The following is a 15,750-nucleotide window of genomic DNA, read 5'->3' on the forward strand; positions in this document are numbered from 1 at the left end:
TGGATCACGATCTACATTGTACGGTGCTTTTTACTGATAAGCCAAGGAATACAAATGTGAAGATGTAAACAATAAGAACGAATGCACTTCAGAATTATCGTTACAGTTTTATATCTTGCACTGGGGAAAAAAAATGACAGAAGGTTGTTTTGCAGTCTAAACAGTTTAGATGGTTACATGACGTTTCTGTAACATATCCTTAATTTTTTTTTCCACAGTTATCAAATTAATGGTAATTAATTGAAGAGTGCTTTGAGTTCCTCAGATGAAAAATATTACCCCAAAATAAAGAACAATTTAACGTAGGGTAACTCATCCTGAACACGTAAGTGTAGGATGAAAGAACCTCAAACAGACAGAATTTTGCCCAACTGATTTTTTTGGTATCATCTCTGCCCCATCGCCAGATTTCCTGATTTCAGCCTGCTCCACAGAGAGCTGCTGTTAGTTCATACATTTACCTCCCAATAGGTTTTTTTCTCTCTGATTACATAATCATAAAACTTGATATGACCTTTCCCTGAATACGCTCACTAACCCAGAGCACCTGAATGAACTTATCTAGCAAATTATTAATAAAAGATGAGGAGTAAAAGGGCCTCTCTTCTCATTACCATAACAAATCAGACTAGTGCCATCTTCCTAGAATAAATCTTTAGCTCTTAAAAGGCAACAGTAAGATTTCCCACAATCTTACTAGCGAAGGGATTTTTTCATTCTTGTTAGGACATTTGAACCAGATTGCCTTAGACTAATTGCATAATACTACATGCATGAATTGCTTCCATGGAAAAGTAACAGCAGGGTATGTTGCACCTCTGTTTTTCATGAATCACAGAATCACAGAATGTCAGGGATTAGAAGGGACCTCGAAAGAGCATCCAGTCCTATCCCCTCTGCCGAAGCAGGAACACCCAGATGAGGTTACACAGGAAGGTGTCCAGGCGGGTTTTGAATGTCTGCAGAGAAGGAGACTCCACAACCTCCCTCCCTGGGCAGCCTGTTCCAGTGCTCTGGCACCCTCACTGCGAAGTTTCTTTTCATATTTAAGCAGAACCTCCTGTGTTCCCGTTTGCACCCGCTGCCCCTTGTCCTGTCATTGTTTGTCACCGAGAAGAGCCAGGCTCCATCCTCCTGACACTCACCCTTTACGTATTTATAAACATGAATGAGGTCACCCCTCAGTGTCCTCCAAGCTAAAGAGACCCAGCTCCCTCAGCCTTTCCTCATAAGGGAGATGCTTCACTCCCTTAATCATCTTTGTTGCCCTGTGCTGGACTCTCTCCAGCAGTTCTTGAACTGAGGGGCCCAGAACTGGACACAATATTCCAGATGCGGTCTCACCATGACCTTAGCTGTTCAATGTGCCTTCTTCCTCATGTCCCTTGCCTCCTGGGGAGCTGTTTGTGCTCCTGGGGGGATGTTGTAAGGACGCCAGGGTGAAGCGGCACACATGTCCCGTGTCGCCAGACCCAGAGTGACCGGCCACACCAGCTTCGGGGCTCACCTGGTCTCGCGCGGGAAAGCGACTCCGTGAGCCGAGCCCCGGACGCCTGAGTGGGTAGCGCCATCACACGGCGCTACAACATTATCTCGGAGCTTTCTAGAGCCCTGACTCCAGCATGCAGCGCTGTGCGATCTTTCCGCCGCGCCGCTCCCGCAGCCCACGGAGGACGCGACACGAGGGCCCGCAGAACCCTGCCCCTGCCCCACAACCGCCCTGCTCCACTCTGATTGGCTGCGGGCCCGAGACCAGCTCCGCTGAAGCCACACAGACCAGCGCCCCCCGGCGGCAGGAGGAGACATGGGGAGGTAGGCGTGTCCCGCTTCCCAATTGGCTGAGGCGGCCGCCTCGCGCGCACCGATTGGCTGCGGGAGGCGCCATCTCGAGCTGCGCGGCGGCGGGCTGTGGCGCGAGGTGAGGGCTGTGAGGGGAGCGGGCTGGGCGGGGGCTGCTCCGGGCCCGCCTGCTGGGAACGCACACGTGAGGGGGTTTGGGTTTTGTTTTCAATGCGGCTGCTAACCAGGAGCTGGAGAGCCCGGTAGGATGCTGTGACAGCCAGCCTCAGGCAGCCCCATGGTCTGTGGAGGGACCTACTGAATAACTAAATGCATTTGCTCCTGTCTAAAACCTTTCCTCACACTCCGTTTGGTGTCTTCTTGACTTTTACACCTACAGACACCTCAGGTTTGTTTCTTCCGTTATGCCTTCAGGATATGTCCTACCTGAAGGATGAGTTTTTATTCCCAATTGTTATAACTGTTAAAAAAATAAAGAGCTCAGGACTTTAACGCTATATAGCTAAATTATAGTTCTGTTGCATTAATTCTATTGATGTTCTTTTCAAAATACACATTCACAAATTGGAGGAGAGGAACAGAGTTTATTGGTAGACCTAAGTAAGTGTGTAGGGCTCTGAGGATCTGTCAAACTGCAACTTTTTCTGGAATTTTTTTTTTTTTTTTGATTTTTCAGAGTTTTGAGTGGAAAAAGATTGAATCCTCCTACTGAAAAAGAGCTTTGTCAAATTAGAACTAAATTTAAAAAATCTACAGAGTTGGCTTAGGGCACAAGACTTAAATAATTAGTGCTGGTAAAGTTAATTTTTGTATTGTCTGACATACAAGCTCTACTGAAATGCTTCATTTTAACAAAAGAAATACAGACAAATTAGTTATTTTTGTAGTTATTTTTTTTTCTTCTTTTTTTAACAGGAAACCTTACTTACCAAAATGAAACACAGCCTGGTGTGTCAGACACCTCCCACTGTCACTGTTCGTGTAAAATCAAGTGGATCCAGATCACATCAGCAAAAAAACCTCATTAGACTAAAGCGGCCTGCTTTTAATGACCATGAAGAAAATGGTGAAAAAAGGGTTCCTAGTCATAAGTATAAATGTCCAAAGGGACCATGTCTAGTTATTCAGCGTCAGGAAATGACAGCTTTCTTTAAATTATTCGGTAGGTTAATAAAGATAGATATTGATGTATTGACTGAACAGTAGAAAAGTATAAAGCAAGTGTGGTTTCTAAACTCAGTAGTTTAGGGAGTGCTTTTTATAGAGATACTAATGGCTGCGTCTTTATCTAAACATATTTTGCTGTTATATTTTAGTGTACTAATATTTAATGCTTAAGTTAAAAATACAAAAAGGGCTGCCAAACTGATGAGAATTATCTTTTAAAATTACAAATGAAACCAAAGTGGTATAATGCTTCCTCTTATGAAAATTGCCCTTTCCTTTCTATTTTCTCTTATATGTCAACAAACACATGTAAAAAAATTACATCTTATTGTACACAAGGCTTAAAAAAGGCTGGACTACCAGTATTATAGGCGTGTTATTTATTGTGGGAATAAACATGAAGGGGGAGAAGTGGAATGGGATGAAAATCCGAGGAGTTGTGGCATCTCTTTTGCAGTTGCGTCTCTTTCATATGAAGATTTGTATTTATTTGGTTTAGTGAAGAGATTGAGTAATAGTGGGATAATACACTTGGTTTTTATTTGAACTTTGAATAGAGGAGTGACTCAGAGGGAATTTGTGGTAATGCTGTTATAGTCCATGTGCACAGACAGTGATGTACTGACCACAAATGATCATTGCCTTATAAAGGCTGGCAGGTAATCAAGGTGCAGAGATCTTGGCAGTCTATGGTTCACCAGAAATAACGGTACACCACTGGATGAAACCACTTAAGCAGGAAGAAGTTACTTAAATAATAACAATACTGGTGATTTTTCACCTTCACTTGAGCTATTACTGAGAATGAATGACATGCAATCACTAGGGTGGTTTGTCTTCTTTTGTGGCTTAAGTTTTTTCATACCTAACCTCTTTCTCCCCTCAGTTTCTCTGTTCTCTACTGGTGGGTCTAGCTTCTTTCCTTTTTATTTGGTTTAGTAAAAGGGCCATCTGTCATTTATTTACAAATACTTTTTAAGAAAAACAATTTTGGTGTTTGGAATGTTACAACTTCCCTTGGTTGCAGATGATGATCTAATCCAAGACTTCCTTTGGATGGACTGTTGCTGTAAAATTGCAGACAAGGTAAGTGTGTTTTCTTCTCAGACAACAGAACATATACTGAGTGAAAAGTATGCCCTTAGTCACTTGATACTGTAATGCAAATACAGACCATTTCTTTTTCTCATGTGTTTGTATGGAAGCTTAAAGAAACTCAGTCTTTCCTCATTGATAAAAATGACCAAAATATCTTGGTGCAAGATAAACGTGCATTTTAGGAAATGATATACTGAAATAATACATTCATATTTAACAATGAATGTAACATTTTACATTTTAAAACAGTATCTCTTGGCAATGACTTTCGTTTATTTCAAGAGGGCTAACTTCACAATAAGTGAGCATACCAGAATCAACTTCTTTGTTGCTCTGTAAGTACTTTTACATTATCTGGTTTTATTAGGATAAACTTTGCATTATTTTCTTTGTCTATGCCATTGATAATTACGATATACAATGAGACTTCTTTATCAGGTGTGTAGTTGTTTGGGTTCTGTATGAAGTATAGAAACGTGATCTATATACTGTATATAAATAGTGTAAATTGAACATTCTTCCTCTGCTGACCACCTGTGTGGAACAAGCTTGAATAGCGGTGAGGGGACGTTTGCATTGGTGTTGTGACACATAGTGTGGCATTCTGCCTACCAAACTGTAAATCTGTGAACTTTTTAAGCATTACAAGAAACATACGCAGGACAATACATGGCAACATATATGTGGCTCACAGTTCCTGGTGTAAGACCCTATTTTATAACTTTGCCAGCCCCTAAGTCATTTGTACCAAAATGTTTCATCGTGATACACACCTTGGGCGTCACTTCTTATTAAAGTTGCTGTCAACATGATTTAAGTCAACTGTAAAAATGTTGCTAAAGAATTTTTGAGGTGGTTTTTGAACAGTTCTAAAATTTCTATCCTTTGAAATAGATGTGCAGTCAGGACTCTGTCTTTACCAAGCCTATATAATCTCTCCATATTTGGCCATACCTACAGTGTGATTCAGCATTTCCTCTCATAGTGTTGTGGTGCTCAGGCCATCTTTTTCTGTACTAGCACTTCTCAGACACTCTGATTTGCACGCTAGTACAGGGAGAAAGATGGCCATTTCTTCTCCTGTAAATGCTGTTCTGGGCAGCATCCACTAAGCATGGAGGAAGAAACTGTCTGACTCCACATTGAAGGGAGGAAAGCCAGGCCAGAAGAGCGAGAGGATTGGAAAGGGACAAAGCGTCTGGTGAGACTGGGACTAGAGGGAATACCGGGGTTAGGAGCAAGTGAGAAAATTGGTGAGCAGACTAAAAGTCGTGTTTTTTTCAGATATGATTGACAGGAATGTAGTAGCAGGTGGATCCAGAGGAAGTAAATGTCTTCCTGTTGTCTGAGAAGATGACCCAGAACCAAAAGTAGCACATAAGCAAAGGAAGGGAGAAATATGGACATTAAGAAAATAATTTAAGGTTTTCATTTATACATTAAAGTAGACCTGTATTTAGTTGTTTGCTGCTAATTTAGTGTGAGCAACATAATTTTCGAAGAGTTAAAATCCATTAAGTAAAAAAATGTAAAGTTTAAGATTTCACAAGGTAGGTTTAAGCTTTATTTAGATAAATAGTCAGAAACTGTTCACTTTAGTACCAGGATATCTTACCTGTTTGGAGAAGGCTGTCCCACTATGTTAGTTCTTGCATCTACTCATTTAGGAGACTCCAGGGTAAAGCAGTTTTTATAGTAGCTTAAGTTAAGGTTTTATTTACCCAAAGGATACATATGAAACTTTCTGTTTCAGAAAATACTCTACTCATGAGAGAAGACTGCATTTTGCTAGTTTTTCCCATAATACTAGGAAAAATAACTGCTTCAATATCACATCTTTTAATGTTAGAAATCATGCTAATACAGTGATTTAAGATTGAATAACTTCTACAAACACAAACATATATATGTTTGAAGGTATCTGGCAAATACAGTTGAAGAAGATGATGAAGAATCCAAGTATGACATTTTCCCATGGGCTTTGGGAAAAGCCTGGAGAAAGCTCTTCCCCGATTTCTTAAGGTTGAGAGATCAACTATGGAGTAGAATTGACTACAGGGCTATTGTAAGCAGACGCTGCTGTGAAGAGGTAGGGAGGGTTTTAATATTGTAGATGCTGAAACAATAATTAATACCACCTAACACTCTACCTCTATACAAATAATGTATTCCCTACAGTGTGTAGACAAGCCATGGGAAAGCAAAGATGTGGCTAAAATGTAACAATGCACTTATCCTCCATGATTTTTTTTTTCTTCTGCATTTAAAATACATTATTTGAAAATGTGCTTTTAAAGTAAACTAGAATATTTTACATTGCACTACTGTTAAAAGTGACATTTATTGACTAGAGTCTTTCTGCTTTGCGTAAGGACTTATATTTTTATTTATCATTGGTTGTTTCACTTCCTTCACTTCAGAAATAATTTTGCATGTGTATGTTTGCTTTACAAATTTTAAGTTTGTACACAAGTAAAACCTTCAAATAAAAATCCCAGCACCTCATGTAAAATTTTAATCCCTTCAAATTAATAATATAACTTCAATTGATTTTTCAAGTCAAGGGTTTTTCACTGCATTTAAACAAAACCGAGAACACACTTTTAACATTCTCTAATATTCATTCAGGTTTACAACCTATGCTTTTCAAACATAGTAGGAGGGGAAAAAAGACATTCCTCACTTTTCAGGTGGAATGTATCTGTCTGGAAAAGCCTTGTCATGTTCCAGGAACAATGTTCACTACAGCTGGTTGAAAAGAAAATCTCACTCAAGAATCCCATCTCTGGGGATGAGATTGGGAATGCTTTTCCCAGCTTCCAACAGTCAATAGTCAGTGACCTTGTGGACCAAAACATCCATCTAGTTGATATTTAGTAGTTAGTCAAAGACACCATCTTCAGCCCAACATACAAAATGTAAGCTGGTATTTGTGATGATTCACATGACGTTTCAAATTGTTGTGTTTCCATGTTTGGTACATAACTGGCTCACTTGCTCATGTCTAAGATAGCAAACTTTCTAGCGAGACAGCAGCAGATAAAGATCATATCCATTTCAGCTACATGGTATTAATTCTCTGCCATTTATGAATTGGATACCATGTTTTCAACTGTTATGTTTTCCCATTATTGTTATGGCTGTTCTGTCAGGTGATGGCTATTGCTCCAACACATTACATATGGCAGCGAGAACGTTCTGTGCACCACAGTGGAGCTGTCAGAAGCTACAAAGATGATGAAGCACAGCTGCCCCGAGGACCTAGTGCTACTCCTACAGACTGCTTGCTTTGTGGTAAGAAAGGAAGATTTGTACGACTAGGATTATCATCATCTTCCTCCTCATCTGCTGGCACTTTGGAGATGATGGAATTACATTCAACCCAGAATTCAAAGAACACCTTTTCAAGTGAAAAAATGCTCATTGACTCTCCTCATTATGCCCAAGGTATGGTTTAATACTGCAAATAATTTTCATTACTTTAGGGAATTGAGGCCATATTTGCCCTTACTACTGTAGGGACTTCCGTGTCCTTGGTACAAGATGTGACCTCTATGTGTTAGCAGACATCCCTATTACAAATGCAGTTACCTTGGTTGAACTGTGCTTTTACTGCCAGTTTGATTTTTACATCTTGACCTTCTGGAAGTACCAAGTGTTTTGTATTCTGTGTCTCTTCAAATTACCTTCATCTGCTACAGTAGATTTTGGGTTGCATTCCAGTCTATTTAGGCAATTATTATTATTCTTGCATTATAAAGTAAATTGAGAATTCTGTTTTAAACACTTAGGATTGACTACAAGAAATGGTAAAAATACTGGTATGTGTCACGTGAGTTAGAAGAGTGTGTGCTACATGAGTTACAGTGCTCTTGTTGAGAGCCCTGTTTTTTGAAAAGGCAAGCTGGTCAGTTGCTGTCATCAGTTTGGACATACATTAAATCACAATTCATATTTTCCTTTAAGTGTATCTCAACTGTTGACAGAGTTTACACAGGATTCCCTTTTGAGACTGGGGTACAAGTAGAAATCAATACAAGAGTTTATGATAATAAACTGTTTTATGTCATTGAATCTTTGCACATTAACCTACTCAAAATAGCATCCCAATCCTTTGTTTGCAAAGCCTCCATTACATACAGCAGTTATGGGGCAAATGCTCATTGTTTAATTTATTAAGACTGGAACACAGCTGAGATACAAACTTCCTGGAGGAGCTGCAGAAGGCCTCAGTTCTACAAAGATACTTCCATGTGCTTAACCACTGCAGAGTTCTTAATATACTTATTCAATACTGGGTTACATATAATTTAATAAATTTAATGTGTTAAACACCACCACATGCTTATAGGAAGACCTACGTGAGATCCTAAAAGATGTAATTTCAAGTCTGTTTTTACTTGGGAGACCTCGCTTTTCATATCTGACAAAGGTCAGAAAAATTTATTTTGACCATTTAAGTAAAGTTCACAAATAACCAGGCAACTTTCTGCATGGGCGCTGGAAGTGAACCAAAGCTATATATGTAAACAATTGGTCTTTTTCTTGAAATAAGCACAGCTTTATCAAGAGAAATTCAGTGAATTTCAGTTTCTTCAGTTGTGCTTTGTTCTTAAAGAAAGTGATATCCACCAGTTGTTAGCCAGTGAAGTCAGAAGCTGCTTCTTAATAAATTTTTTCTCCTTATTTCTGGTAGACTGTCAGAACTTATCCGGCAAAAGGAGACAAGGTAGCACCTTGAACCAAGACAAATCGATGGATTGGTTTACAAGTAATGAAGAATGAAATACACCCAACAAGACAGAAATGGATATTGTGCTTTGCGGAACAATCTATGTCGCATTGCAACACCACACCTGACGATTCTGTTAAAACTTTTCCCTATACATAGTAGGTGGGATTTCACATTTCATATGCAGTAGAAATCAAAGCAGTCATTACTTAAAAGTTAAACAACTTGCAAAATGTAGCAGCAACTTCGTTAGATTTTATTTTATTTTATTCTGATACAATACTTAAATTAGCTAACATCTCAGCAGCATCAAGAAAGCAGTGGTCGAAACTTTCTCAGCTTGGTAAGGAATGCTAATTAAAAAACAAAACAAGAAACTACTTCAGTATTTCAATACACAATTATTAGTTTATTATTATAAATTTTATGATTTCACAATATAGCAACATGTCAAATGCTAGTACAAAAATTAATACTTTAAAAAATAAAATATCACTAAACATTTAAAATAAAAAAACTTGTGTCTCACCTGAATGAGCATCCTGCCAATGAGACGGTTTAGCAATGTAAGGCACTGAGCAGTATGTTTCAGCATCATCAGAAAGTGATTCTGTGAGAAGTAAATATTTTTAATTCCTTCCAACAAGTTTAAAACCTACATGCAGACTAGAGTTGCCAACACACATGGATTATTTTTTCTTGACATATTTTCATTTTCTTTTTGCTTCTGTTAAAGTTGTCAGTAGTACATTCAGACCTCTTTGCTCTTCTACTATGGATTTGGAAGTCTATACTAGTATAAGGCACCTTTTTTGAATTTGCCAGAACAGCAGGACTAGAAAACACAGCACACTGGTAACTCGTCTTCTATGGAATCCTTAAGCCATCAGGGTCCTCTTGTCCCTCAGGGCCCCATCAGGGCAAGTAAAAGAGACTGAACTTTATTTAAAAAAATCTGGAAACAGTAGGAGGGCAGTCATTCTTTATTTGCAGTTTGCAATTTATTTTCTGTTTAGTCTAGATTTTTAATAAGATATTTAAATAACCATTAATATAGCCTTTTTCAAACCTGACAAGGTCCAGGCTGTCCAAAAGCTTCTCTATTCTTCACAACAATCTCAGCTGACCTAAGAAAAACATACTGCCTCTTCCTACAAACTTCACCTTCATTATATCATTGGATTATCAAATTGCAGTAACAGGGTATCTCATCAGCAATAATGTTCTTACCATTGTATTCACTTTCTTTAAGAACTACTTGATCCTGAATGTGGGCTTCTTCATATTCCTTTTGAGATGGTTCTTCAATATTTTCTTTAGTTTCCACCATGTGGCTTGATTTGCAATTCTTGATTTTAGCAGGGAGTACCATCCAATTTCTATGAGTTACCTCAATGATATTTTCACATACAAAAGGGAGCTTGTAGGTCCGTATTTTGTTTAAAAGGTCAATAACCTGTGTAATGCTTTTGCAGAAATACAAAAGATAAAGTAGTATTTTGAAAACTCAAATCGTATACAGTTAGGCTCAATTCTACTGCCTTTGTCACATTCTTTATCTTTGAGGTTACGTGAGTTCTTCAGTTTTAGGGTAAAGGAGCTATCAACCTGACTACTGAACAGTACAGTTATTTTGAGGATGTCATTAAGTGAAATCTTCCACTGACCATAATGACAGTGTTCCCAAAATAAACGCCAAAGGATTTGCCCAAGTGTAATTTATACTGAGTCCAACTCCCTAAAAAAAAATTACCCAGGGGAAAAAAAAAATCAGTTAAACATTTAATTAATGATGGATGTATATTTTAAAAGATGTTTAGGTGATGCCTGAATAAATGGGTAAGTTCCAGAAGTAAATACTTACTTTGCTAAATACACAGCACACACACCACCTTGTTTTAGACTTGAGTGTACAACAGGCAGAGCCAACTGAGGGTTAAGCATATCCAGAACTATCTGGAAGAGAATGTTTTCCCAGTAAATATTAATATATCTATAATCTTTTCCATAACAACGCTTCAAAAAACAATGTTTAACTATGGAAAATGAATGCATTCAACAGCAGTATGTAATCACAAACCAGTTTTATGACTGGCTCTCAAAACTTACACTTTAATTAACTACTGATTAAATTCCGTAATACTGACATTAATAAAAACTTTCGGAAGATGACATTTACTAACACTTTTGGATACCTGGTTTTCAAATGTAAAAAAAATAAATGTTCAAGTGCATCTTTATCATGAAAAGGTCACACTACTGTCTTGATGTCTAACTTGCTTTTTGCATCAAGATTTAGAAAACTTCTGTCTTTGGCAATTTATACATCTGCTGGAAAACTATTCAAACTGTAAAAGTCAGATATGCAATATCTGATCTTTCCTGTAGACCATTACTTTTGAAGTTTTTTAAAATGGTATTTTTATGCTATATATTTTATTTCTTTGTTCAAACCATTTAATACAGTTGTCGTTTGTTTAAAGCGTTAATGTGAGTAGTTTGTCTGGTTTACAGAGAAGAGTGCTTAACATCTAGCTGTTTTTTACCCAGCACACCTCCCTTTAAAAGATCTGGATTAAAAAGCAGGAGAGGAGAACAAGCAAGAGCATTCCTTACTCAGACTTAGGCTTTAGTTACATTGTGCGTTCTGTATAGCTGATAGGAAAGTGTTTACATATTTATATTTTCAATAACGTTATGCATTTCTTCTGAATTTAATGTTTAAAATGCAATGCCTTACATACTTTCTTGGATTTTGGAGAAATCAGTATTTCTGTAAGTTTGTCTTTGCTTACAAGACAGCAGTGATTATTTGTAGGATTTCTACACTACAGCCATATTGCTCTTTAATTTGGCAACCTGTAACTGGAACCTTGAAAATACTTGTAATCTGACAAAAAAAATCACGATGTTTCTTTCATTGATGGAGATCTGATTGTTTTTTCTCATGTTAAAATACGTATGGGAATCCTATTGTGAATGTGAGCACTAGAGGTTTTAATTCATGCATCAGAGATAGATGTCAAATGGGGGGATTTTTTTGACTTACTGCATCAAGTGTTTTAGATTTCATATCTGCAGCAGCTGTTGAAATGTCTTTCAGAATGAAATCCACGTTGTCCGGCCACTCTTCCCTATGTCCTATTTCCCAGGCAGCACGCCAGTGCCTATAATTCTTCTTAGCTAAATTATGATGATCTTCTCTGATTTCGTAACTTACAACATGTCCTTTGGGCCCAACTGAAAAATGAAAGACATTAGGCTTACTACTTTTCCCCTTGTAAAAAAGAATTTAGGAAAAAATAGCAGAAGTAAATAACAAAAGTACACCTTTATATCTGACCCTCACTTTAGCAAAAAATCATATATGAAACAATCAGTTGCAATTTATTTTTTCTTTACACTTAAAACAAATATATGCAGATAAAGTGGTAGGTTAGTTCTTTTACAGACTGAAATCCATCCATCCACAGGTGATCCAAAGCACAGTGATAGCAGTACAAACTGTTCCTAAGATGTCCTCCCAAAGAAACTCCTGCACCAAAAGAGAACATGAGCATCTGTGGCCCTATGGATTTGTGATTCTCTTGCTAGAGCTACCAGAGGTACCAGCCAAGAAGTGGCAACTTAGGTTACTGCTCACAGATGCTGTAAAGCTGACAGACAGTGACTGCTTCTGCTGTTATTGATTTGAAACTGCTGGTTTCAAAGTGGTTTTTTTTTTTTGATAGTCCTCATTTTTACAAAGGTTTGCTGTTTTCCATGGATAGTTCTTTCTCCACCTGTTCTTCTTAGGGTTGTAGAACGGCTAAGAAAACCCACAGGCCAGCCCAGTGATCTCAGCCCCATAGACAAGTTTTCAAGCGTACTCTTTTACACAGGCTTGCATTATTTTCCTGTTATTGTTTGTAGTTGTAAGACATTATTTTATTATTTAAGTATAAATTTACTATCCTGAGATTTACCACGTACAAATACACACTGTTCTTCATAAAGGAAGCATTAGCAGGCTATCCCAACATGGACAGCAGGGTGTGCATTGCTGTATTATTCTATCCTTGCATCACTCTAATGTCTCAAACCTATCACACCATTAGCTTCCCTTTCTCCTCGCTAGTTTTAAATGGGCAAAGAGAGCTTTCAGCAATCCATGAGCAGGGCTGGATGGATGGCGTTTGTACTTGCTGAATACTAAACTTTCTCAGAAAAACTCAAGCTTTGTATTGTTATCCTGAAGCACACACCAAAGGACAGCAGACACACAGCATTGCCACGTGGAAGAGTAAGAGAAAATTAATTTGCTGTCCTCAAGTTCTAAACTTATTTATTGGTCTTAAACAAAAAAAGTAGCTGATTTGTTCAGTTTGTCTCCCTCACAAGACTGGAAGAGGAAGCATCACCTCCCACAGATACTTGGCTGGCTTTAAGTGGGAGTACTGAAATGTTTTGTGTCTTGACTGTTGAATGACAAAGAGTATAACCACAAAGGCAGCCCAAACTGTAAACATTTTAAAAAGACTTCATAGCCTATAACTGTTTTATAACATGCATTGGGAAACAGTAACAAAGAAAAGTTGGTGCTGAGGTACCATAGCAGCTCCAGGATACAGGGCTGCTTCTCAGGCTCTGTGAACACTGCTGGCACCCTCAGGTATTCAGTTACTCTCATGTGAGGTGCCCACAAATGCTGACTTTGAACATAAGCCTTCAGGATATGCAACGTGTGTTTTCTGCTCTATAAGGTCAAGGCGAGCCATGATGAGGCTCCTGTCTCTGCTCTCAAAGCTCATCTTTAATACTGCAAAGAAATGCAGCATTCTGCAATAACAGAAATACCTTAAGTCAAAAACCAAATTCAAACAGTGCTTTATTTTTCAGGGATGCTCAGAAACAATTCCAGTGCACAATTGTGGTTGTTTTTTTTGTTTTGTTTTGTTTGTTTGTTGTTGTTGTTGTGTGTTTTTTTTTTTCCCCCCCTCCCTTAAGTAAGTTGTTCTATCAGGAGTCCCTAATCAAATTACTCTGAATGTGGTCCATTAACAGGATACCTACAGATGAGATGAAGGGTTCACCCTCACTCACATTGCTAAATGCAAAGCTCGCTGCCTTTCAGAGCACTGAGATCTAGATCAAACCAGGCCAGCTGTAACATGAAAAATAACAGCGTGCATCCACATAAGCATTTTCACTGGTACCCAGCAATCTGATTATTCACGTGGTCAATCAAGATGGGGAAAAGGAAACTGAGGAAGGCAAGAGATCAGAGAGAGTCTGGTATGGTGAAGCCAAAGCCAACAATAATGATGTCTGAAACTCAGCTTTCTGTGGGGCCTTCAGTAACTCTCTGCATCACAGCCCTTGAAATACAGTCAAAATGGTTTGCTGTCCCTGCACTGGCTCTGGCACAGATTAGTTTTCCTTTAAGTCAACAAACAATATATGAGCACATGAACTGCAGCAAAACTTTTAAGAAGCGACCATAAGTATTCGGTCAAAAGAAAGGCAATGTGTGATAAGGGAATTGTGCTGCTTCTGTTTTCTAAAACCAGGTTCTCACCTGCTCTTGACAGAAACAAGCTCATAGCACCAGACCCGCTGCCAGTTTCCAAAACAGTGTCTCCCGGGTGGATATCTATCATCATTAACATAGCACTTATATCCTGAAGGTGAGAAAAACATGGCACATTACTAGTCTTGGAAATTTCCCAGTCACCAGTCATCCCAGCCACTGAGCAGTGTAGGGGAAAGGGACCTGGGGGTCCTGGTGGACGGCAGGATGACCATGAACCAGCACTGTGCCCTTGTGGCCAGGAAGGCCAATGGCATCCTGGGGTGTATTAGAAGGGGGGTGGTCAGTAGGTCAAGAGAGGTTCTCCTTCCCCTCTAACTCTGCTCTGGTGAGACCACACCTGGAATATTGTGTCCAGTTCTGGGTCCCTCAGTTCCAGAAGGACAGGGAACTGCTAGAGAGAGTCCAGCGCAGGGCAACAAAGATGATGAAGGGAGTGGAGCATCTCTCTTATACGGAAAGGCTGAGGGAGCTGGGTCTCTTTAGCTTGGAGGAGACTGAGGGGTGACCTCATTAATGTTGATAAATATGTAAAGGAGGAGTGTCAGGAGGATGGAGCCAGGCTCTTCTCGGTGACAAACAATGGTAGGACAAGGGGCAATGGGTACAAACTGGAACACAGGAGGCTCCACTTAAATATGAAAAGAAACTTCTTCACGGTGAGGGTGACAGAACACTGGAACAGGCTGCCCAGGGAGGTTGTGGAGTCTCCTCTGGAGACATTCAAAACCTGCCTGGACGCCTTCCTGTGTAACCTCAATCTGGGTGTTCCTGCTTCGGCAGAGGGGATTGGACTGGATGATCTTTCGAGGTCCCTTCTAATCCCTGACATCCTGCGATCCCGGTGAGCAGCCCGTACCTTGGGGTACGCGATGGTGGGTCCCCGCGGCATCAGCAGCACGTACTCCTCCAGCGAGGGCCGCCTCAGCAGCAACCGCGCCCCGGCCGAGGTGCGCATCATCTGCCCGGGCAGCTGCCCGATGATGTCGCGGTGGGGCAGGACGCCGCCGGAGCTGGCCAACACTGAATCCTCCGCCAGTCGACACATCATCTTCACCGTCGCGTTGTGCTTCCTCCGCATCTCCGCCAGCGCCAGCTCCCCGGCGCGGAAAGGGCCGGGACGCGGTCCCTCCTCCTGAGGGGGAGCAGCCTGAGGGGCGGCCGCGCATTGCGCCACCGCCTCCGCTTCCTCAGGCGGCAGCAGCTGCCTCACCCGCTCCAGCGGCGACAGCGACCTCTCCCACGCCCTCCTCCGCGGCCTCCCATCGCTGGAGGAGAAGGAGGCGAGGCGCCGCAACCCCGGCCAGACCCTCATGGGAAACCGAGGCGCGAACGGACGCCTAACGGTCTCCCCGCGCGCCTGCGCCGCGCGCCCCGGTGACGC

General features: G+C 40.2%; 2 protein-coding genes across 4 annotated transcripts; one reads left to right on the plus strand and one right to left on the minus strand.

Moving 5' to 3' along the window:
* Positions 1 to 1,881: 1,881 nt before the first annotated feature.
* On the plus strand, positions 1,882 to 11,717 carry SPDYA (speedy/RINGO cell cycle regulator family member A). Of its 2 annotated transcripts, none has more exons than XM_071805900.1 (7): positions 1,882 to 1,918; positions 2,716 to 2,962; positions 3,995 to 4,053; positions 4,315 to 4,400; positions 5,983 to 6,154; positions 7,218 to 7,512; positions 8,762 to 11,717. In XM_071805900.1, the coding sequence occupies exons 2-7, from the start codon at positions 2,734 to 2,736 to the stop codon at positions 8,848 to 8,850; spliced, it is 930 nt and encodes a 309-aa protein (XP_071662001.1). In that variant the 5' UTR covers positions 1,882 to 1,918; positions 2,716 to 2,733; the 3' UTR covers positions 8,851 to 11,717. The 2 variants fall into 2 exon arrangements, with proteins under 2 accessions (XP_071662001.1, XP_065691272.1); XM_065835200.2 differs by lacking the exon at positions 1,882 to 1,918 and adding an exon at positions 1,938 to 2,188.
* Positions 5,889 to 15,742, minus strand: TRMT61B (tRNA methyltransferase 61B). 2 transcript variants are annotated; one of them, XM_065835199.2, is made up of 7 exons: positions 15,226 to 15,742; positions 14,355 to 14,457; positions 11,847 to 12,037; positions 10,662 to 10,753; positions 10,028 to 10,263; positions 9,327 to 9,407; positions 5,889 to 8,801 (listed from the first exon to the last, which is right to left on the minus strand). In XM_065835199.2, the coding sequence occupies exons 1-7, from the start codon at positions 15,679 to 15,681 to the stop codon at positions 8,773 to 8,775; spliced, it is 1,188 nt and encodes a 395-aa protein (XP_065691271.1). In that variant the 5' UTR covers positions 15,682 to 15,742; the 3' UTR covers positions 5,889 to 8,772. The 2 variants fall into 2 exon arrangements, with proteins under 2 accessions (XP_065691271.1, XP_065691270.1); XM_065835198.2 differs by lacking the exon at positions 5,889 to 8,801 and adding an exon at positions 9,043 to 9,150.
* Positions 15,743 to 15,750: the final 8 nt, after the last annotated feature.

Source organism: Patagioenas fasciata, chromosome 3 (genome assembly GCF_037038585.1).
Source record: "Patagioenas fasciata isolate bPatFas1 chromosome 3, bPatFas1.hap1, whole genome shotgun sequence".
Classification (NCBI taxonomy): Eukaryota; Metazoa; Chordata; class Aves; order Columbiformes; family Columbidae; genus Patagioenas; species Patagioenas fasciata.

What these genes read in the sequence shown, in the direction of transcription:
- SPDYA (XM_071805900.1), top strand. Translation starts at nt 2,734, where the DNA reads ATGAAACACAGCCTGGTGTGTCAGACACCTCCCACTGTCACTGTTCGT. An exon ending in GCTGTAAAATTGCAGACAAG is followed by an intron (nt 4,054 to 4,314) that starts GTAAGTGTGTTT and finishes ATTTTAAAACAG; the next exon opens with TATCTCTTGGCAATGACTTT. An exon ending in CTCTCCTCATTATGCCCAAG is followed by an intron (nt 7,513 to 8,761) that starts GTATGGTTTAAT and finishes TATTTCTGGTAG; the next exon opens with ACTGTCAGAACTTATCCGGC.
- TRMT61B (XM_065835198.2), bottom strand. Translation starts at nt 15,681, where the DNA reads ATGAGGGTCTGGCCGGGGTTGCGGCGCCTCGCCTCCTTCTCCTCCAGC. An exon ending in CCACCATCGCGTACCCCAAG is followed by an intron (nt 14,458 to 15,225) that starts GTACGGGCTGCT and finishes TCTCACCTTCAG; the next exon opens with GATATAAGTGCTATGTTAAT. An exon ending in TTGGCAGGATGCTCATTCAG is followed by an intron (nt 9,151 to 9,326) that starts GTGAGACACAAG and finishes TTTTTTAATTAG; the next exon opens with CATTCCTTACCAAGCTGAGA.